The sequence below is a fragment of the Hippoglossus stenolepis genome, chromosome 8 (genome assembly GCF_022539355.2).
Source record: "Hippoglossus stenolepis isolate QCI-W04-F060 chromosome 8, HSTE1.2, whole genome shotgun sequence".
Lineage (NCBI taxonomy): Eukaryota > Metazoa > Chordata > Actinopteri > Pleuronectiformes > Pleuronectidae > Hippoglossus > Hippoglossus stenolepis.
In genome coordinates this window covers 4,714,513-4,738,162 of record NC_061490.1, presented here as the reverse complement: position 1 = coordinate 4,738,162, position 23,650 = coordinate 4,714,513, and the positions used below count along the sequence as shown (strand labels likewise).

General features: G+C 45.9%; 1 protein-coding gene across 3 annotated transcripts in view; it reads left to right on the top strand.

Moving 5' to 3' along the window:
- LOC118113296 (teashirt homolog 1) overlaps positions 1–23,409 on the top strand; it is a 37,549-nt gene extending 14,140 nt beyond the window's left edge. For 2 of the 3 annotated variants that reach the window (XM_035162839.2, XM_035162838.2), the window contains exon 3: positions 18,574–23,409. In XM_035162839.2, coding sequence (XP_035018730.1) covers positions 18,574–22,109 — 3,536 coding nt within the window. In that variant the 3' untranslated portion in view covers positions 22,110–23,409. Of the gene's footprint in view, positions 1–15,623; positions 16,103–18,573 lie in introns of those variants that run through there. The other variant, XM_035162840.2, reaches the window with a different exon arrangement.
- The last annotated feature ends 241 nt before the right edge of the window (positions 23,410–23,650 follow it).

Genomic DNA, 23,650 nt, shown 5'->3' with positions numbered 1-23,650 from the left:
GGATGCCGTGATAGGCTAATCTGCCAGGAAGGGAGGGTTAGGGCAGGCCTCATGGGAGCAGCTCATTGGCTAGACTCATTTGCCCTCTGAAATAAAATCTCATTGCGTCTTTGTTTTCATTTTTTTTTCATCGTTTGAAGATTGATAGTGTGGGTATTTGCTCTGAAATCTCTTTTCGAGTGTGAATATTTATCTGCTTGCATCTGTACTGTATGTGCCTCCATAACAGTGTGTGTGTGTGTCTGTGTGTGTGTTTGTGTGGCATACTTTTCTTAGTTCATCCCAGTTCCTGTGGGAGTGTGTGTGTATGTGCAACGTTTCCAGAGCTGTGTGTGCTCGTCCTCCAGTCAGACACATGGATGACAGATGACCCAGTGGGAGACACCAGCCATCCTGCCCAACCGGAATCTTACCCCCACAAACTCTCCACCTGCCCCCCTCCCCACTTGCCTACTAAAAAGTGCATACTTTTGTTTACTTCCTCGGCTCTTGGCCATAAATCCTGGATCCACCTCCGATGTGGCGTTGCCCCCTTTTCCTCGGGTTACAGCTTTGTACACGGTCATAATAGCTACGTCACCGTGAGCGTGTGTGTGCGGGAGAACATGCCTGTCTATCGCTGTAGGCTGGCTGCGTAGGTAATGTGGGTGGGTGGGTGGCTTACTGGACCAGAGGAAACCTAAATCCTCATATAAGAAGGCCATGCACTCAGCCCGGGCCGAGGGAAGGAGAGAGGAAGAAGGGAAGAGAGAGAGAGAGAGAGAGAGAGAGAGAGAGAGAGAGAGAGAGAGAGAGAGAGAGAGAGAGAGAGAGAGAAGGGAAAAAAGTTGATTTCCTTTTTCAGCAGAGCCATACATCACAGGGCCTCCCAGCTGCAGTGTCACAAGCTGACAGAATGACATGTGTCATTTATCAAAGGGGCCAGGCGGGGGCCTTGGGAAACGTGCACCACAAAGCCTGAGAGAGTTCATTCCAACGCTCAACCCTCCCTCTTTCCTCCCCTCCCTCCCTCACTCATCTCTACTCCTTCAGCCCGCCCCCGCCGTTCACTCTCCTCCTCGTTTTCTCTCCTCTCTGCACCCCCCCACCCCCTTCCTCCCTCAGCCCCGACCACCTCCACCACCCTCCCTGCTCACTTTGCCATGGTGCCAAAAAACCCCAGTGAGTACAGGCGGCTGCTTTACCTTAAAGCCAAAGTCACTCCAACTTTGAAGAAATAAATCACATTAAAAGAACATTTAAAACCGACGTTTCCCTGCGAGCTCATACCTCAGCAGCCTACACAGAAATTTATTACAGTCATTCACAGCATTATCGCCCAACGCTGATAATTATTATACTTCAGACCCCAAAGTTTTGGTGTTGAAACATATTTAAAGCCGCACCTCTTGGATGAATAAACTGACATTTTAAGGGAATGTGTGTGTGTGTGTGTGTGTGTGTGTGTGTGTGTGTGTGTGTGTGTGTGTGTGTCGAACTCCTCCAGGCTGCTCCTGATCTGATCTGGTAAACGGCTGCCACTCTTTTTCTGATTATTATTATTGTACTTGTACTATTGTACTTTTAGCACTACCCTCATATCATTCTCTACTTATTTTTCTATCACTTTTATTCAACTCCCTGTGGTCTTGAACACACACACACACACACACACACACACACACACACACACACACACACACACACACACACACTTTCCATACCTACTACTGAAAAGTTGTTCGACAGAGAGATTACAGCTCTCGGGCCCCCTGTCAGAGGTCTGCGGGGTCACAGCACTGAACGCTCGGGGCCCGTTTAAGAACACATTACGTCGCGGAACAGCTTGTACATAGGAGCGCCTGTTGTAACCTATCTGTCAGCTACTATGGCGAGCCGTGTCAGTCCAGTTGTGGCGTGCCTATCTGCAACTTTTTGTGTCGATGTCTTACCTCACCGCGTGCACTCCATTTCCAGCTTCCTCTCATCCATCATCGGCTCACCTTTCATCCCAAACCCCCATTCACCCCCATCATCAAGCCCCTGCTAGGGTTAACTCTATCCCAGCCACTTCCAGAATCAATAAACTATCTCACCTGGGCGCCCCTCCCTCCCTCCACCATAGACAGATTAGACGCGAGGAGGGGGCAGAGTTTTAACGCTGTAATCGGCCTCTTGTTTAGCGTTTGTTTTAGTCCCCATATTTGTGCGACGTATTATTATATTATAGAACATGCTCTTGGGTCCAATTAATAAGCAAAGCTCAAGTCAAATCAATGTAAAATTATTGAGGGGGGGATACACTGAAATAAATCACATAATTCTAGAGCAATATTTTAATTTACTGACCAGCTTTTTAAATTGATTGCATTGAATAAATAACATTTGTACATCTTTTAAATTCAAATTATTTCTATTTAACGCAGGGCCATCTTCATTGATAGAAATTGATTACAATTACATTACAGATACATGTTAATTCGGATGCATTTTGAAAAATGTGCCCACTTTCTTACTATTGCCAACACCAGGCAAAAGACAGTCCATTTGTACTTCTAGCCAGGGCTCCACAGATCAGACTGCCTGAGGAGCAGCTGCAAAATTCTGGGTGAAATTCTCTGTTAAATAATTAAAAAATCCGACACGGGGCTGCACGAGGTGGCGAGCAGACAGAGGGGGAGAGAGCGTGGGTGAGGCGACGGCGGGGAGCGAAGAAGATGTGGGGCGGGGGCGGTGGTGGTGGGGGCGGGTGCCCTCCTGACAGTATTATGTTTCCTTGCTTTGTCTGCGGGGGTTAAAAGATGTGGTACATCATTAAGAAGAATATTCAGCGGCGGTGTCACCGAGGGGTGACCTTTCCAACAGGTCATGGATAGTTCACTCTTCACCCCCTCCACCCCCCACCCTCAGCCCACTAAATACTCCCCCCTCCATCCCCCCACCCCTCCCTAGCCTCTGTACACAAAGCCGTAGGTGTGGGTTCAGGGCTTGAGTTGTAGGCGTCCGGCGGTGGCCATTTTGATACTTTCCCGTTTTCTTGCCGAGAAAGGGGTCATCGGCAGTGCGAGCTTTTAATTGATTGCAGTGCGCGGCCAAGGTTATCTACAGCGCGACAAAACCCCCGCTCTGCTACAGTTCTGAAGAACATTCTGGCACCTATGGATGACTCAGCTTATGTTCGACCACCCCAACATGTGTTTATATGCAGATCAAGAGACGGAACTTCGAGATTGAAAACTCGGCACTATCCGTGAATCATGATGACATTACTGAATGTCGTCTGTCTCTCCAGTCTCCCCCTGTTCCGTGTTTGTCCCCTCACCTCCTCACTTTGTCCGCTCCGTGCATCTTTGGCTGCCTCTCTGCGAACGAGTGTCAGAGTCAGAGGGAAGACGGTCCCCGGTTCATTTGTCTTCATAAGCCTCATTTATTTTTGCAGCCAGATGTGAGCTGACAGACATCACTCAGTGCCCCCCACCCTCTTCCCAACTCCCTTTCTTTCTTCTATCAGCACCCTAGAACACGCCCCCAAATACCCATCCACCGGGAGGTCAGGCAAGCACCCCACCGCCGCTGCTGCCGCCTCCTTCCCCCTCTCCCCACCATCAGCATTACAGAAGATGGATGTGTCTTTAAAGCAGAGATTGATTGTGGATATCAGAGTTATGGCGCCATTCATCACGGCTGATATTATTCAGACGAGCGGGATTGAACAAGGAGGTGGGACTCACTGAGCCCATGGGTGGGAGAGTGTGCGCCACTTGTGTGTGTGTGTGTGTGTGAATGAAGGTGTGTGTGTGTATGTTTATGCTCATGTACTGTAACGCGCTTTTAGCTCCTTAAGTCGGCTTCACTTGGGATTGCTGGCATGTGTTGGCGTCTGGCTGTTTCTCGTCTTTATTCTCATTCGTGTGTGTGTGTGTGTGTGTTTGTGTGTGTGTGTGTGTAAAGCTGTCTACATTGATCTCCAGTGATGTGATCCTCCTTCAGAGTCCGTTCTCACCGGACTCTGATTTACGGCTTCATTAAGATCCTCGTGCTACCTCCCCTTCTTTTTGTCTCCCTCCTTTCGCCAGGTCACTCTCTGAGAGACACACACAGACACACACACACACACAGACACTTACATGCACTCTGCGGAGGGAAAGCTGCAACTAAAGGGACTTTTCATCCCGACACTTTGTATAGTTTGTTTCTGTTCTGTTTGTCATCTTTATGAATAATCTCTTATTATTCATCAAGGGCTTAGCACCTCATTGTGTGCCCCCAAGAGTTGAAGTGCTGTGGTGGTTTTGGAGGTGCTTCCCTACCCCCAGGCAGCCCCACTCGGCTGAAAAGAGCCCTCATTGTGTGTGTGTCGTCTTTTATGGCGCTGTCTGAAAGAGAGGGATGCACTCCAGTCGGCATTCAAATGCACGTGGTAAAGCAGCCAGCAGAGCAGGACAAACACCACAGGTTGTAAACGCATTGAAAAGGAGTGTGTGTATGGGAGTGTGTAAGGTGTGCATGAGGATATGTAAATGTAGGTGTGAGGGAGTTTGTGTGAGTGTGTGTGCAGGCTCTTGACTGAGAGGTTTTCACTCTCTTTACCTCCACTTTTCTCTCCTGATACACTTTGCCGCTTACTTTACTCCTTTTTCCTCCTCCCTGTCCACCTGTCTTAGTCGTCGGGAAATGACTGCCTCGAAGTTTTTCTGTTTTTAAACCGCACCCCCCTCCACCACCACCACCGCCATTATCAGGAGTCAAGTCATGCAGAAATGTAAGAAAAAAGGAAAAAAAGAAGGTAATCACACTTTGTGCTGGTGCTTTTGTCGTCAGGCCGTGATGGAAATGGGTCTAAATATGAGATTAGAACCTGCCGGTGACTGATGCTATTAGGCAGATATGCCATAGACTTTACTATCTCCCATGAAGGATTAGCGCAAATTATACTGGGAGACAGGCTTGATTTTTCCTCTGCCTGGCTGGATGTGGGCATTTGAGGCACTCTAAGTTGACAGCGTCTGTCTCTGCTTAGTTCTCTGAGACAGGTTGTGTGACAGCTGATGCCAGGCGAGGGCTTAAAAAGTGTGTATGTGTGGGTGTCTATTTGTGTATTGGACGACGCCTGGTCTGTGTGTGTGTGGTATTGTGTGTGTGTGTGTGACAGTAGGAGAGTTATAAACTGACAGGCGAGCGTGTTTGAATGTGATTGCGCGTTAGTGACATTTTTTTTTTTTTACAGAAAACAGGTTCTCTTTGAGTAGGGTGACAATTGGGAAAGGCTAATTTTAAGCTTGGTAGCTTCTTCTTTAATTCTACAAACTCTTATCTTGTGTTATTTTAAATAATTAAACCGTCTGTAAGACTGTCCAGGTGAAGCTGTATTTGTAGCTATGAATAAGTAAGAAAGCCCGGCAGACGTCTGACCAAGTGCTGGATTTCAGCGTTTAAAACCATTTGTAGGAACGCTGATGGAAAAAAACAGATAACAAGACTCACAAGTTTCTTTTTGTATCCAAACCCTCACTTTGCGTCAGAGAGGTCCGTCATGGCAGCCATCACGTAGTGCGTAATCTGAAATTTGTTTGAAGTATGATGTTGATATAACTGGGGGGAAGGTGGTCGAGGGGTTTGTTCACCTCCCAGGAATGTTTGAGGGAACATGCAAATGCTCCCTGTTTTAGCCCTGCTGTCTCCTCTCGGCCCGCTGATTTAGGAGGGTGACATGTCCTTTAATGTTGGGTAGTAAACTGGAGGGGTGGATTTATAGGCTCAAGCCTTTTTTTTCTCCCCCACTGTCTCTGTCCGCTGGCTCCTATGTCGACTGTACAAGATACACTCTTACTGGATTTCAGGTATTTTCAAGGCTACAGAAGATGCCTTAGCAGAGTTGTTAGTTTCTGCTTTGTGCCATGGCCACGTGCCACACAGAAGTTGGACAAAGGAAGTTTGAATGGAAACTCACATGATCCAGTAACTTGAATACAGCAAACTGTGGGTTAAACCTGTCATGAATAACAGCTCAACCCCAGAACAAAGACCTTTCCTGCATCAAAATGCTGATCAATGAATGGAATGAACTTTCTGTCTGGCTGTTGTTGATAGATTTTTCATGCTTGACATTTTAACCTAAGCAATGCTTGCAGGTAAGGGTTAGCGTGGCACTCAGAGTGCAGGCCTCCATCAAGTCCCAACAGTCCCCGAATGAAACCACAAGTAATATCCCCAGAGCCAGACTTTATCTGGACTTTGGATCTGCACCAATTTGCAAACACTCATCAAGATCAAATCAACGGGAAATGTTGCAAAAATCTCTCAATGTTAAAGAAAGTGAAAATAAATCCTAACTCCACCCAATTCCCGATTCGCATCAATATTTAATGTGTTCTTCCTTGTGTCATGCCCACCCCTCCACAACCATCATGGAAACTGGTTCAGTTGTTTTTGTGTAAAACTTCTTACAAAGCAACAGACAAAGGGACAGAGTTGAAAACTCCTCGGCCGAGGTAATGATCTTTACTGCACATTATACACCACTCATATCCACTCACAGCTCATATTTGGATTCAACGGGCCCTCACCTCTTCCTCACCTTTTTGCTCGGTCTTCCCACTCATCATCCTCGTCTCTGCTCTTTCCTCCTCCTTACTTCATGAGGCATGATGCACAGCAGTGCTTCGCAGTAAGGGCAGGACTGTAACAGGTCAGAGTGTAAAGTTACTCAGATAGCTGTATTGTCAGATTAGTATGGTGTTCACTGTTTCCTTATATCGTCTCCATGCTGGATTTTGGTAAGACGAGTCTGTCCACCTCTGATACGATGTAGGCCGACTTTCTGCCTGACTACAGCAGGTGAATATGAAAGCGTTAGTAATTTTTTATTTCAGGTGGCTGACTAGAAAATCCTCCTCAGTGAGGTGTGGGAGGATTTACTCACCACCTCGAGTGTGCAGATTCTGCAGTGCATTGTAGAGCTGCTAAATCTCAAGTAACGTCATAAGTTTGGTTTCCACTAGACTTTTGGAGTTACATAATAAAAGACATTTTATTGTCTAACCTCACAATAATAGACCAAGAGGGGAAACACACAGCAGTGAAATCTTTTTAGCATGCGAAAAGTCGTAACGGCACCAGTATCAGCATCTTAGAAGCCTGTATCGGTCTTCTCTATACATGATGCTCCAAATCAGTCTCCTCCTCTCCTGGACTCAGTTTGACTGATCAGTCCGAGGCCTAGTTTACTGCTGCCAGCATGGGACTTGATGTTCACTTCTCTATTTATTTCCACGGCCCGTGTGTTTTTCCCCATATAAAGACAGTCTATGTCCAACCGTGTCACTGCGTGATGGATTGCATAGTCCTCTTCTCTCAGGAAGAGAAGGGGGGGGAGGGGTTGGTGGAAAGAAGGGAGGAAAGACGGAGGGAAAGAATGAGTGAGAGAGCAGGGAAGCGGAGTGGTGTGGTGCACCAGTGAAGGACATGGCAGCTTAGCACTGGCCAAAAAGACTGTGCTGAACACCTGCTCCTGTCTCCAACGCCCCTTCAACCTCCTCATTACCTGTCAATCTATCACAAGGCAGCCAGATCAAATGTCTGCAGCAGCCAGGACTCGCACAGGGAGGGAGCGAGTGAGGTGGGAGGGGGTGAGCCAGGGAAGACAGAAAGAAAGACGGGAAAGACAGGGACAGATTGCTTGTCTCGGAGAGCAAAAAATGAAGGGGAAGTAAATGGAGCATCTGCGTGTCCATATCAAAGATGTGTTGATAATTAGGAGTTAACTTTGTTCTGAGCGAAATCATTTAAAACTTCTGGAGGTAGTTTGTCATGTTGCTAAATTTAGAATTCTGTGTCGGATGCAGCTTCATGTCGAAGTATTTTAACAACGGTCAATGGGAACTTCAAATATTACATAAAGGTCTATGGAGGTAAAATAAGAAATAAAGTAACACAGAGAAAGGTTCAGGTTCAGAATATCATTTAACACATAGAATTCCAGATTTATTACTCTGACTGAAAATCAATAATAATTTGTCAGGCGTCACAAACAGCAGTTTGGAGTTTATTTCAGTGGTACAACACTTCACCTGCTCTACAAAGTAGTGTTCAGACCCACACTAAAGCACCGTCTGGCCTTTGATTGGCGCCTCTGTGTAAAAGAGGTGAATCTGTGACAGACAAGCGCCACTGAGTCGGGGCCCTGCGGTTTCAGATTACAGCGACAATGCTGCCAGTGTGTGTGTGTGTGTGTATGTATGTGTGTGCTTTATACACAACAAAGTGTACCTGAACATTAGTGTGTATGCAGATATGCTCACACAGTTCTATAGGTTTATTTTGTGCCAGCAGTGTATGAATTGTGTGTACTGTATATATACGTGTGCGTTGATACATAGCAGTACCAATTTATAGTCATCATTGAACGTGTGTGTGTGCTTTAAAAGTCAGATGAATTTGAGCTCATCAAGGTGCATCTGTGCACACATGACCAGTCCCAGCCCTCCATTTCTGATCCCTTTCTCTCCCTCTCTCTGCGTTTCTCAGTGTTTCTCAAGCTCTCTTGCCCTTCTCTTTCCTGTAGTGTGTGAGCTCTGGTGATTTGGGGTAATTATCTATAGTTGGGTCATCTATCAGGCTGGCCGTTGCTAGGAGATGGAAGCAGCTGGTGCTTGTTGTCATGTCAGAGACGGTGGATTTGTGTGTGTTTGTACATGCTCAGTGTATGTTTGTGTGTTTCCCAGGATTTAGGTGAAGATGTGAAGATTGCACGTGTAGGGTTAGGGAGTGTGTGTGTGTGTGTGTGTGTGTGTGTGTGTGTGTGTGTGTGTGTGTGAAGTGGTCCATCCTGATGTTGGGATTTAAAAGCGCAGGTGCTGTCGGAGGGAAGGAGGAAGAAAAGGAGCCGATAGATGGAGGGAAGGATTAAGGGGAAGGAGGGAGACTCAGGTGAGGGTGGGGTCAAAGGTTGAAAGAGGCCAGGTGGACTTTGAGTGTGTGTGTGTGTGTGTGTGTGTGTGTGTGTGTGTGTGTGTGTGTGTGTGATGGACAAGGGAGCTGTATGATAAATTTATCCAGGCAGATGGAAGTTGGAAGAAGTTGGGCCTGGGGGAATAGTTTTAGTGCCTGTGAAAATTGCAAGATTGAGTGTGTGTGTGTGTGTGTGTCTGTTTGTGTGTTGGGGCGTTGGGGCAGGGGGTGTCTATTTCCTATTGGCAGGTGATGGTTCCACAGATGGGTGCTCGTTCAGATCCCCGCTGTGGGGGCTTATTTGCCCTGTTGTAATCCATTGTAACCCATTGTGCTGTCGCTGTCTCAGGTTACATGATCTAAGCACGCCATTCATGTTCAAGCAAACATGAACACACCCCCCCATCACAGACACACCCACCTTGAAAGGTCAAATGCAAACGTCATTGTCTTAACACTGCGTTTAGTGAACATATGGGAGATTTCAAAGAAGGAACGGGAGATTATCATCAGGTTGTTTTTTTTCCTGCCAATGTGATCAAACGCCAAAAGAAGCAACACTGAGAAGACACTATACTTGTAATTCCAGTAAATAAGCAATCATGGTAATTATCATATTAACATGAAAACTAGTGCAAACAGTGGCATCATAAAAGTAAACAACTATGATATTATGATTAGCTAATTTAAATTACAACCAATAAAGAATTTATTACAGTTTTTTTTTTTTTTTTTAGCAGGGAAGTAAAATAAACTGATTATAATAATTCTAAAAAATTATGATAACGAATTCACAGTTATCAAACTAATTACTAAATGTTTGGAAAAATACACACCAGGACTGTTTAGACTGTGGAGCAGCTGACGAAACTGTAGAGCTCTTCTTTCTGCATCCCAGTAGTTCCACTCGAAGTTTTATGTGCTCAACCTGTTGGCAGGTCTGTAAGCGGCAGCTGGATATAAGCCACACATCCATAAGAGCCGCGGTAACTGTAAATACAACCTCCACTCTCAGCGTTCCATACCGGCCTAATTAGCGCCACTTAGCATTTGTCATTGCGTTTAGGGGTGAAGATTAGAAACACCTCTCAATTAATCTGCAATCAGCCTGTTTGTTAATTAGCTAACCTGTTCTAAGTGGCCTTCGGGGCTCTTGTGTAATTAGCTAAGCTGCTGGGAAGCAGGCCTGTGTATTGACATTGACCTAAAGCACACACACACACACACACAGACACACACACTTACACAAGTACATATATACTGAAAGACACAATTTTGTAGTCATCACCAATCATGGTCAAGAGGGACAAGAACCTCTGGCTGCCAATAAATTAAAGACAAGCACACCTTCTGCACTGTGTTCCAGAAAAACAAACAAATGCACACACACACACACACACACACACACACACACACACACACACACACACACACACTTCCTCACAGACTTTATTAGCAGTCGCAAGTGTGCCAAGCTCATCCAAATATACATATTTGCACATCGTCATGCTCGCAGCGATACACTTACCCTGATTATTGCTCTCCTCACTCTAAACCTGCCTCCCTCAAAAGCATTCGTAGACGAGGCAGTAGGGGGAAAAAGAAAAAAACATACTGTACTCCCCAATGCACGTACACTCTTTTGAACATTTCATCCTTTTCAAGTGCAACAACATCCCCACCAAAATGAACAGCTTCTCCATTGCCGTGTTGAAGCACTTTTTTTTTTCTTGCTCACTTCAAAGCCATTTGTTTACTCTGCTGCCTCCTGACATTGTCTGTGGTAATTAAAGGAGCGCACTGAAATTTATGGTTTAATTATACAGGCCTTGTTATGCAGAGAGGACCAGGATGGGCTGATATGCTCAATAAAAATAAATAAATTCCATACGGGTTTATTGAACCCGCGTTCGCATGCGAGGTTGCACTCGTTCCAGCCACTCAGGTGTGTGTTTACGTCTTATTGTGTTTGTGTGTTCATGTGTGTATGCATATGTGTGCTTGTTTATTTATGTATGTATTGCCTCGCAGGACAGCAGCAGCAGCAGCTTGGTGCACAAGTGTTGAGTGGGTGAGGATGAAATTAAAAAAAAAAAAGAAAAAAGAAAAGCCAGATGAATTGCAATCGATTGGCGCTGGTTCACTGTATTGATCCCCCAGCATGTTAAAGCCTGCTGTACTCCATGAAACACACTCAGTCAGTCAGTGTGGGTTCACCCCCCACCTCCTCACTTCACTTCCCACCCCCTGCCCCCTCTACCCCTTCGCCAGCTAACACACGGCTGGATACTGTAAATGTCTCTCTGTGTTGTTACCGCATGCATGTGTAAAAAGCAGAGACGATAGTGCTTACAGCCGAAGCTTTATAAGCCAGAGAGAAAGAGAAAGTTTGTGTGTGTGTGTGTGTGTGTGTGTGTGTGTGTGTGTGTGTGTGTGTGTGAGTGTGTGTGAGTTTTGGTTTTGTGCATGCACAGTAATGGAGAGTGATCTTGGCTGTGGCCCACAAGCTGCTTCTCTGAACTGATCTTTGAGTTGGGTATAAAAAGCGCTTGCTCTATAAATAAAACAGCAGCACCTTTCACACTCGCTCTCTCTTACTTGCACATGCACAGACACACACACACACACACACACACACACACACACACACACACGCTTGCTCCACTATTCCCGTGGGGACACCCATGAAAATAATGCATTCCCTAGAACCTTTACGCTAACCCTAACCACCATGACTAAATGCCTGACCTCAACCCTAACCCTCAATGTAACCTAAATCTAATTGTAACACAAACCCTTAAACCTACCTCTTTTACACTAAAATCTGTGGGTATACACAGGTTTTTTAAATGCGAATAAACCAGCTAAAACGGTGATGTTTTATTTTTTTGGATGTTACTGGGTGTTGGTGGGTGTTTTAACCAGTGGAAAAGGGGTTATGGTCTTAACCCTCAACATTCCTCTTGGATTTGCCACCTGCTCTTGCACAATCATTTACACAAAAACATTCACATAACCCCCCCATCAATCCATATATCAATCTCTACAGGTCAGACAGAAGGATGTCTGTGGGACATATTGATATATTTACATGAGAGCATGACCTCTACAAGCTTAGCACTGGACACCTGTCCGACCTTTGACACCACCTTGCTTTACAGAACAATAATCCAATTAGATGGATGCCTCACATGTTTAGATATTCAGCTGATGCTAGTAACTTGTGGCAAGAAGCTGATCAATATATTCCTCAAAAGCTATTTTAAGGCATGAACTCCGGAGAATGTCATCACAATTCTCCGGTCAGATGTGTTCACAAAATCACAAATCTCAGTGTTCATTACAGGGGTAGCGCATGTGTCTACAGCAACATTGACAGCGGCATCTGCCCTTAGTACTAAAAACTTTAAAATGTCTTTGTCTTTCTAAGTTTCCATCTTTGTCGGTGTCTTATAGCACTTCTTTTTCATCCAGAGATATTTGTATTACTTTCATTCTTTTCAGTTCTTTGCATCCGTCATGTCTTAGAAACACAAATCAACTCGCCCACCCGCTCGCGGTGAATCCTGCGAAGAATCTCCTCTTGTGTTCTTACATTGTCTCCTCCGGACATTATCCAGAGTTTTAAGTAGGGGGTTGGCTGGAGAAACCTGGGAGAAAGTCCGGAGCTTCTGACTTGGCCATTTGTGTTCTTAAATACAGCCCCTCCGTAGAATGTCATGAGATTATCCAGAGTTCAGTGGATATCTTAAATCTTATATCAGCTTAAGTGTTGCTAACAACACTGAACCTGAACCTCTTTGGTGAGAGAACAGTCTTTTCTTCCATCTTAATCTGGCCAGGAATTGTCAGGGTACGGACCAGAGTGTTGGAAGGAGAAGATGACAGATAATCCAACATGCTCTGCTGCGAGCAAGGCCAAACCCACTACAAACTGCTCTCTAGAAGATCAGCGCTGTGACTTTACATAATACCACTGGGCTACTGTATCTCAACCAGACTGAGAGTGTTTACATGGAGCCACCAGTGCCAACCATCACCGGGAAGCCTGGTGGTTGACTCGCTGAAAATCTGCCAATAACACACAATTTCAACACTTAGTCCCGTTTGCGCAGCACTTATTCACATCCACACTGCTTTCTGCGTCAGTCCATTATGTAGCTATATGTCTGAAGAACAACATGTCCCATCCGCTGCCGTCTGCTCCGCTCAACTCAGACTTGAAGTGTTTTGAAATGGGGTGGAGAGGGGGGCGAGAGATAAATTGGTACAGCGAGCTGGAATGCTGCAGCAGTTATTTAAGGCCCTGTAGGTGCTGCCTAGGCCATATGCTCCCATTATTCCGCTTGGGAGGGGCCCATGTGGGCATGTGAGCAGGGCTGGAGATGAGGAGGAGGAGGAGGAGGGTGGGAGAAAAGGAGAAAGAGGTTTTGATGGAGGGGAGTGAAAGTAGGAAGGTAGCTGACGAATTATTTTAAGGAGAGCCCCCCTATCAAGCACAGGAGGAATTTTAAGAGCGGAATACTTGGGAGAAGCCTGAGATGAGATGAGAACGAATTAGTTTCCAAAGAAAATGATCGCCTTCACCCTCAATATCCGGCTCTTTCACCGTCCTCTCTGCATAATTCATCTCGTCAAATTTTGAGGTGTGACAGAGTATGATTCATGAACTCCTGAACTTTTCAGGTTGATAGCTTCTCTTATGTTCCAGCTTCTCAATCATTTTCATGTCATGGAGCTGCCCTTCATTAGATCCTGTGCGATGAGCTTCCTTCTGAATATGTGTTTTGTTGCTCGTTGGTTTTTCCACAACTTAAATGTACTAAAATAAGACTTTCCCAGACCCTGGTTTTGTCGGCTGCATGGGTGGAGTTTAAAAAAAAATCTTTACTCTTCCACGTAGCTTAATATTTATCCCTTAAGAAAACAAAGCCCACATACAGCTTTGTTGTTAGCGCCGTATCTTTTTCTCTCTCTTGTTCCTCCTCCTCTTTCTCTCTTCTCCTCCCTATCTGTACAGTCGCTTGTCAAACTGAGGCCTGTGTTCCTGATCAGGGCATTGCTCTCATGTTAGACGCTTCACGGGAAGCACATCCCAGCATTCCCTCTGACACGCCGGCAGCAGCATTACCATAATTGGCTTTTCTACATGACGGGACAGAGGAAATAATAATGTCATTTTATTTACAGCCCTCTTGTCCCGGTCCGAGAGCTATCACCCCCCTCCTTCCTCTTCCATCCTCCCTCTTCACCACCGCACTTTCTCCCCTCTGCACATTCACTGACATACACGCCTCCTCTGCCTCCCCCCTCCTCCTGTATCTCATCTCTCTCCCCGTGCAGGGCGCGAGTCTCGTTCTGCCACAGTGTGTAGGTCAAGCGATGGCTTTTTGATCAGCTCCTGTCCAAAGCCATCAGGGTTGAGAGGCACGTAATGGAGAGCAGGGTGACAAACAGAATCTGGGGAAGGAATAAGACTGCCAGTTTCCTATTAGAGGCCGGCCTAAACGGCCTCTGCATCCCCCCTCCCGAACCGCCACCACCCCCCCGCCATTCTCCGCCGCGAACCCTCTCCTGCACTGCCTAAATCACATGAGTGAAGGGGCCTGTGATTGGACATTAGTGCCGCAAATGACTGCCGTGATTGCCCCTCTTCCCAAACTCACATCAAATAAATAAAGAAATGTGTGTAAATAAATAGAAGGAGGGGTGTTGGAGAAATGGGGCTGGTGGTGGAGGTGTCTGTGAGGGGAGGCTGACTGGTCTCATCCCCTTCTTTCCCCTCTCTCTCTCTCATTTCATCGCCTTTCTGCCTTTCTTATCTGGTTTGTTTGGCTTTGACAGCGGCCAAATGGTGAAGCTCTGTGAGCCTGACAGAGAGTTTTATTGATTTAACAACCAGCAGACTCTCAGCAAAGAAAAGGGAGAAGGCGAAAAAAGGGGTAGGGCAGAGAAAGATAGCAAAGTTTTGAAAAGGAGTGATATGTTTCTGCTTTACTCCCTGCCAAAGTGCTGACGTGTCCGCTGGTTGTATTTCGTTTGGTATCATTTACAAAAATCAAGTCGTACACAGTGTCAAGCCGTGTGAGGGAGAATGTTTTAGAGATGATCTGTACTCATAGGTCGATCACGTTGTCCCATTATGAGGCCCGGCTTTGTGCCGAGGCGGGACACAGGGCGTTTACCACAGTCTTTTCATCAGAAAACTGTCTGTCTGTTCTGCACAGCAGGACTGCACACTCTCAGCTCTGTCTGCTCCCTGAGAACCAGTGTTATGGGAGCAAACCCGGTCACAGATTGCGAACGCAAAAACTGTGATAACACATGCAGCATTCTCTAATCTTTAGGTACAGATCAGAATCAAGGGTGTTTCATCTGTACTTTACTTTAAAACTCTCATTTGAATTATAATAATAATAAATGAAATGGAGGAGAACAAAACACACACTTGAGCTTTTTAAAAGCTCTTATATTAAATCAAATAAGGGTCTGTCGCCCAAAGTATATTTGGTAGACATGAAAACCTTTGATAGCGTCTGCTTTACAGCATGATAGGTGTCTATGTCAAATCAATTTGCATTATGAATTTTTAAAAGGACTCTTGATAACATCCAAAGGGGCTACTACAAACCCTCGACGTGTTTTATGTTCCTTTTTATTAATGGCATATTAACCGTATGTGTGGGTATTGGGAGATCAGGGATGCACTTGGATGCTAATTCCTGCTTCCTTGCTTCATGTAGTCGGTGATCTGGCGTGGCTGGTGCGGGTTTGATCACTGCTGCTTCTGACAGTGAGTCTGCAGTGCTATCCTGGCCACGCTGCCGCCTGTCTCCTTGATGGCAGCACGTCCCCGAGCAAAAGTGACAGGCGCTTTGGCGCCCGTGCAGATGGCCCTGCTCACAGCCATCACCCACTCGGCAAACCAAACCGCCAGGGACGGCACGCCAGCCCTACCCCTTCTAGAGCCTGCCCCTTGCTGCTGGTGTTGCTCCGCATATGTGCATCCAGGGCAGGAGAAGGAGCTTAATCTGATCGCCAGTCAGAATCACACATCTTCAAGTTGCACTGAAAGAACAGAGAGTGTTGATATGCAGATCTTAATATTTGTAACGTCCTCACGCTCCAGATTTGAACATCCTGTCCGAATGAAAGCAGCATCTCAAAACAGATGGTGAGATCATTTATATATCAGACTAATGTTAGCCACGTTTGTCACTAATATTGTGCATCTATGGTTTGCAAAAGCATCCACTTGCTGCCTGTGATTTTTACAGATGTCTGTGTCTGCCAGTCTTTTGTCTGTGTGCTTTTGATATCTCCCTCTTTGTTGTTTCCATGACAACATGGCAGGACAGGCATTGATTGACAGGGATCGTCAAAGGGTTCCCTGGCGACCTGTTCATCGTTCGAAGCCCCTCCCTGCTGCAGTCTGTGTTTTGTCACTCACCCAGGGATATTTCTGATCTGCTGCTTCTCATTCCTGCTGTCTTTGTGTGTGTGTGTGTGTGTGTGTGTGTGTGTGTGTGTGTGTGTGTGTGTGTGTGTGTGTGTGTGTGTGTGTGTGTGTGTGTGTGTGTGTGTGTGTGTGTGTGTGTATTAAGCACTGCCAGCTATTGGGGTTTAGCTACTTTTTGGCTGCAGCTGACATGAGCGACTCACATAGGTAATTCCTACTGTATGTTTGCACTGTTAGTGATTGGATAGCCGTTCTGCAGGATGCTTTGTATATTAAATGGCTGATACGTATTGATAGCCTCCTGTTCCGGAAGCGGGTTAGCGAGGGGGAAGGCACTGTAACAGAAGACACTCTGCAGATGTGTTGTAGAGAGTACAGCACATAATGCTAATCTGCTGTGTTAGGGATTTTCAGGAGTTTTAGAAACTGTCTCGGTCTCAGTCTGTCAGTGGGATTGAAGCGCAGCCAGGTTCTCCTGTAGTGCTCTCATTTCACTGAAATCCTGTCAGGCGTTAGGGGAGTATGTTGCTCATTTGGCGAAGAGTGTATCAGTAGCGCACAGCAAACTCAAGACTTATAGGCAATATTATGGTCGAAGGGTTCGGCTTTGCACTGTACGAGCAAACATGTATGAGCTGAGCAGAGTGCAAAAGGTACACACATAGGCATGGGGAGGTGAGCATGCGGGCAAACACGCGTTCGCAAACAGGCACTTACTTAGGCACACACACACACACACACACACACACAGTCACAGTTGATGGTGCAGCTGCTCACCTCCCCCCACCCATCTCCTCTCAGGCAGCAGTAAATGGTGCCAGTGTATATATATCAGGTATTATGTCCACTTAGATTATGATATGACAGGTTAGCGTGCCGTTTGAAGCTGACAGCACATCTGTTTCATCAGGAGAGACTGATACTGGCATCTAGGACACACATCTCACCATGCAGGAAGGAGATAAAGGAAGAAGCTAGGGGGCCGTCTTTCCTGTCTCCCTGCCTCCCTCACCCTCTCTCTTTCTCTCTCTCTCTCCCTCTCTCCTTTTCTCCATTTTCTCTTACAGCCCCTCTGCCCGCCCACCAAACCCACCAGCTCCTGCTCACTTTTTCTTTCTCCTCCACGTTTCCTTTTCATTCACTTGTTCTCCCCTAACCACCTCCTGTCTCTCCTACTTACTGATGCTCGTGGTGTCCTCCCCAGCATACACACACACACACACACACACACACACACACACACACACACACACACACACACACACACACACACACACACACACACAGACATACAGACACACACTGTCTAGCCTTCTTCTTTATACTGTATGTCTTCATATATTTTACTGGTAAACCTGTTACATCTCAACCTTCCTTAGTTCCCTTTCCCCACACCCTAAATTTTCATCACTATGTGTTCCCTTTCTTCTGTCTTCTTGTTAAGCATTGAGTTTGCCATTTTGGATCACGGAACAGTAGTAGATTGTGCAGATGCATAAACTCTCTGTCCAGGAGTCCTTTCTTCAACAGTCACTCTAGTAGTCTCAATCTTAGCACTATTGTTTTACTAGTTCCTGCTTATTAGCCGAAAACAAAATGAACCTTTTGTTTGTCAGAGTGGGTTAGAAAAAGACGTGTTATCTCCAGAGTAGCATTTTGTTTCTTCCCCTGCTCAATCAGTTACATAACCTGAACATGTGAGAAACTGAATTTCATGGACTGGATGAGTGAGAGGCAATAAAGCTCGGGGAAGAGAAAAAAAAGAGGGAGAAAGGGGGAGTTGAACATGTAAGCATGCAGCTGGCTAACAAGGCCAAACAGCCAGTCATTTCCTGGGGAACATGAGGCATGTGTGGAGGAATAGGGAGTTGGGAAGGAAAAGGACAACTGTCAGAAGCTCAGTGATTTATTTTTCCCTTGGAGGCTTTTTTCACCACTGGCTTTCAGAGCCACATGTGTGTAAAATACACACTAACTCATGCATGCATGCATGCATACAGACACATACACACACTCAGTGGATGAGAATAAAAGCTTACATTTCCTATCACTGAGTATTCACTCCATGTTATTTTGACAGTGGTCCTGTTAGTGTGCTGTAAATCTTTAATTTTACTGAGCTGACCTCTTTTTTTCTCTCTCTCTTCCTTTCTCCTCTTTTTGTCTTCTTTCCCTCTGTGCTCCAGCGTACATGCCCGAGGACGAGCTTAAGGCAGCCCCTCAAGATGAGGAAGAGCACCTGCAGGATGACGGCCTCTCGTTAGATGGCCAGGACAATGAGTTCCTGTGCAACGAGGAAGAGGAAGATGTGGATGGAGGCCAGCCGCCGAGCTACAGAGACTCTCCACTCAGCAATGGCACTAACCCTGATGCCGGGTATGGGTCTCCACTCAGTGATGCCAGCGACCGACTTACGGACTTCAAGAGCACCTCTTCCACAGACGGTCAGGAGAGGGAAGGCACAGCTTTACCCTTTCGCCCCAACAACGGCCTCTCTTTCCAGGATAGCCTGGCACAGATGAAAGCCGTCTATGCAAACCTCATCTCAGATGCCTCTTGGTCCAGCATCACAATGGACATCATGAAATCTAAGCCTGCTGCGGCAGGCAGTGTCAACAGTGCCCTCACCTCTCCGGAGCCAGCCTCTACTGCCTCTGTCTCTACAACCCCAACCATAAACAAAAGTAGTGTGGTCAACATTGTTAGCGGTCACCACAATGGTAGGAGCTCCAGCACCACTGTTAACCACACAAGCAGTGCAAGTGGCAATACGAATGGCACAGCAGCTAGCTCTGTTGGCAGCCACAGTGCAACCAGCAGCAGTGGGGTCAGCAGTGGTGCAGCCAGTAACGGTGGTGGTGTAGCCTATGACTGGCACCAGGCAGCACTTGCCAAAACTTTTCAGCAGAACCCATACCACCTTCTACCAGAGCCCAGCCTCTTCAGCACAGTGCAGCTCTACCGGCAGAACAACAAGCTGTATGGTTCTGTTTTCACTGGGGCAAGCAAGTTTCGCTGCAAAGACTGCAGCGCTGCCTATGACACACTGGTGGGTTTGACAGTTCACATGAATGAGACGGGCCATTATCGAGATGATAACAAGGACAAAGAGGAGGATCAGGGAAAGCGATGGTCCAAACCACGCAAGCGCTCTCTGATGGAGATGGAGGGGAAAGAGGATGCTCAGAAGGTGCTGAAGTGCATGTACTGTGGCCACTCATTTGAGTCTCTGCAAGATCTCAGTGTTCATATGATCAAGACCAAGCATTACCAGAAAGTGCCTCTCAAAGAACCAGTGCCAGCCTTGGCCACTAAACTGCTGCCCCATTCAGCTAAAAAACGAGCTCTCCAAGATGCTATAGTTTCTCCATGCTCCCCAGACTCTCTCCATGCTGGTATCGGTGGTGGCAGCATATCCCATGGGGATGTTGGCAAAGACACAAAAGCCGTACCAAACCCTTATGTTACGCCAAACAACCGCTATGGCTACCAGAATGGTGCGAGCTACACATGGCAGTTTGAGGCTCGTAAAGCCCAGATCCTCAAATGCATGGAGTGTGGGAGCTCCCATGATACACTGCAACAGCTGACTGCCCATATGATGGTCACAGGTCACTTTTTGAAGGTCACAAATTCTGCATCTAAGAAGGGCAAACAGCTAGTCTTTGATTCAGTGGTGGAAGAAAAGTTTCAGTCTATCCCATTGCCACCGACCACGACCAGACTCCCTGTTCCCAGTATTGTAAAGTCACAGCCTGTGTCCCCTGCTCTCTCCTCAGGCTCAGAGGAAAAGAGGGAAGGAGGTGAGGATGAAAATGTTGATCGTAGTGAGTCATTGGAGAAAAAAATTAAGGAGGAAAAAGACGACTCAGGTGAAAAATCTGAGAATGACGGCACATCATATAAATATCTAAGAGAGGAAGATCTTGAGGAGAGCCCCAAAGGGGGTTTAGATATTCTTAAATCACTTGAGAACACAGTATCCAGTGCCATCAGTAAGGCCCAGACAGGGACACCCACATGGGGTGGCTACCCTAGCATTCATGCAGCCTACCAGCTGCAAGGTGCAATGAAAAGCTCAACTACTGTCCTGCCCCCAACTGTCCAGAGTGTCCACAGGCAGTCAATGTATAACAGTGGGTTACGTGGCCTGGTGGTTGACCCCAACTCAGTCATCCACTCGCCTCGGAGCCCTTCCTCCCCGACCCCCCTCAGGAGCAATGTCACTGCCATGGAGGAGCTTGTGGAGAAGGTGACAGGGAAAGCTGCCACTGTGAAGAAAGAAAAGGAGGAGAAGATGGTGAGCCTGGAACGATGCCGACCCTCATCGTTAGTAAAATCCCCCTCTCCTGCACTGAGAGAGCAAAGAGAGCAATTAATATCTCCAAATGACCTTTCTGTAGGTAAACCCTCTGGTATGCGAAGTAGAAGCCCAGGCAGTGTAGACTCTGAGCTCATTTGCAAGAGGGAGCCCAAAGAGAGCCTAGTAGATGGCCACAACAACCATTCAAAGAATGGCTCTGAGGCCTGTCAGTCCCCAGTAACTAACGGCAACAGTCTTGGCATCATCACTGATCACTCACCAGAAATTCCTTTCATCAACCCTCTCAGCGCACTCCAGTCAATCATGAACACACACCTGGGTAAGGCCTCCAAAACAGTAAGCCCAGCTGCTGATCCGCTATCTATGCTTTACAAAATCAGCAACAGCATGATGGAAAAGCCAGCTTTCAACCCCACTCCTCAGGGCAAGCCAGCTGAGCCCATCAACCACTATCAATTGTATGATAACTGTGACCAACCCATAGACCTGAGTAAAAATAAGTCTGCCACAAACGCCAACAACAATAATAACAATAATACCAATGTGCTCTTGACCAACAATAGTATAAACGGTAACAAGCCCCTCATTTCCCTCCCTGACTCAGTCTCCTCACCTCTCAGAGAGAATGCTCTAATGGACATCTCTGATATGGTAAAGAACCTCACCGGCAGACTGACGCCCAAATCTTCAACTCCCTCCTCCATTTCGGAGAAGTCAGATGCTGATGGCAGTGCATTTGAAGACGCCCTAGAAGACCTCTCTCCGGTGCAGAAGAGGAAAGGGCGGCAGTCCAATTGGAATCCCCAGCACCTTCTCATCCTCCAGGCACAGTTTGCCTCCAGCCTGAGGGAGACACAAGAGGGCCGCTACGCCATGACTGACTTAGGCCCTCAGGAAAGGGTCCACATCTGTAAGTTCACTGGACTCTCCATGACCACCATATCCCACTGGCTAGCTAATGTCAAGTACCAGCTGAGACGGACTGGGAGCACCAAGTTTCTCAAGAACATGGACTCATGCCAGCCTGTGTTTCTCTGTGGTGACTGTGCCTCCCAGTTCAGGACTCCCTCCTCCTACATCAACCACCTGGAGTCTCACCTGGGCTTCAGCATGAAGGACCTGTCCAAGCTGTCAACTGAGCACCTACGGGAGCAGCAGGCTGCCTCAAAGGTGATCACAGACAAAATGACATTCGGCAGCCCCCTGTCAGCATTGACCACGCCAGAGGACGACACAGGCTCTGTGTACCAGTGCAGACTTTGCAATCGGACATTCGTCAGCAAACACGCAGTCAAACTGCACCTCAGCAAGACCCACGGCAAGTCTCCAGAGGACCACCTGGTGTTTGTCACTGCTTTGGAGAAACTGGAGAAGCTAGACAAGATGGAGAAGGTTTAAGCGGAGTCTCATGCTGACGGTAGAGACTGACAGCTGTGTAACTGACTAGAATTTCATTGCACTAAAATGACATTGTTCACAGTTACTGCACTGGGCCAAACTGAGCCGCCAGAAAAAAAATCAGTCTTATTGTTTTTCGTTGTGATAACTGCCTGACTGGACCATGTCTTTTCATGTTGATTTTGTTTTTGTTTTGCCAAGCTTTTTTTTTACACTTATTTTGTAATATATTTATATGCTATTTGTCTGATCTGTGCATGTATTTTAGTGAATCAAGGTTAAACACAAGATTTTAATCTTTTCATGGCAAAAATACAACTACTGCTTCAATGGTTAAAGTTGTGAGTGGAGAGAATTGGTGGAAGAGAAAACTGTATATTACTTGATATGAAGAAGATGAAAATTAAATGTATACACCAAAAGAATGAAAGACTACCCTGAAAGACTGAAGTAGCACCTTAGACAGTTGAATTTTGAATTTGTAAAGAGAACATGTTTTGAAATATCTTGCATTTGTCAAAACCAGATTGATTTTTAAAAGATCAAGGATTATCATTTCTCCCCTCTCTCATTTCTTTGGTTCCTGTCACTGCAGTGTTTTTGATGATGAATGGCCTGCTCATAAACCTGCCAATGTATTAGAAAAAAAAAGACCACGTGAACATTTGGAAAAACGGAAATGCTGCTTTTTTGGTTATGAGTCAATCAGTGAAAATGAATGGCCGTCAGTATGCAAGTTTGCTCAAAAAACTTTTCCTTGTTGTGAAATATCACCTTATAGCAATTTTCCAGTTGTATGGTTTGTTACAACTTTCTCTTTCTAAATTGTGTCGCTTTATTCAACTGTAAAGAGAAAAGTCTGTTACATGTAAATGATTAGCAGTGAACTGTCAGTACTCCATAAAACATATCTTACCATTTGAAACTGCTCAACATTCTTTGTATCTTAAGGTGTGTGCATTCTCTAACTTTTATATCGTCATTTTATATACAAAAATGATTAAAAAAATAAAAACAGATGGTGTATATAGATATATGCTGTAGAGCTACAAATGTCCTTTTTTAAAGAAAAATACAAATTTAGCTTCTTTGGCTTGGTTTACAGAAATGATTTTAATTATACTTGCATCCAATTTGATGCATGAAATGGTGTGGAAAATAAATAAGCGATGCACAATGACTATACATTTCAATGTTTTATCAACAATATTGTAAAGAAAAAAAAACTTTTTAGCACCGATTAGTTTGTTTCATTTCTTTCTCAATTGTAAAATAAACCCCAAAGCAGTTGTTAACAGTCGTACATTTGTGGTTGTGTGTTCATTTGTCATGGTGGTGCACCGAATTCAACGTCTATAAAACTTAAAGCAATCACAGCCTTATCACATCCCCACTCTGTGCTGGAGGGTTGCTGTTTTCTTCCCTTCAGCTGCACTTATCGTTGCAGAGGTGAGACTCCTTGTGTCACTATTTTTACATATTTTGCAACAGACCTGCTTTTATGTTTGCAAAGTTTTAAGAGGAAAAAGAAAAAGTCACTG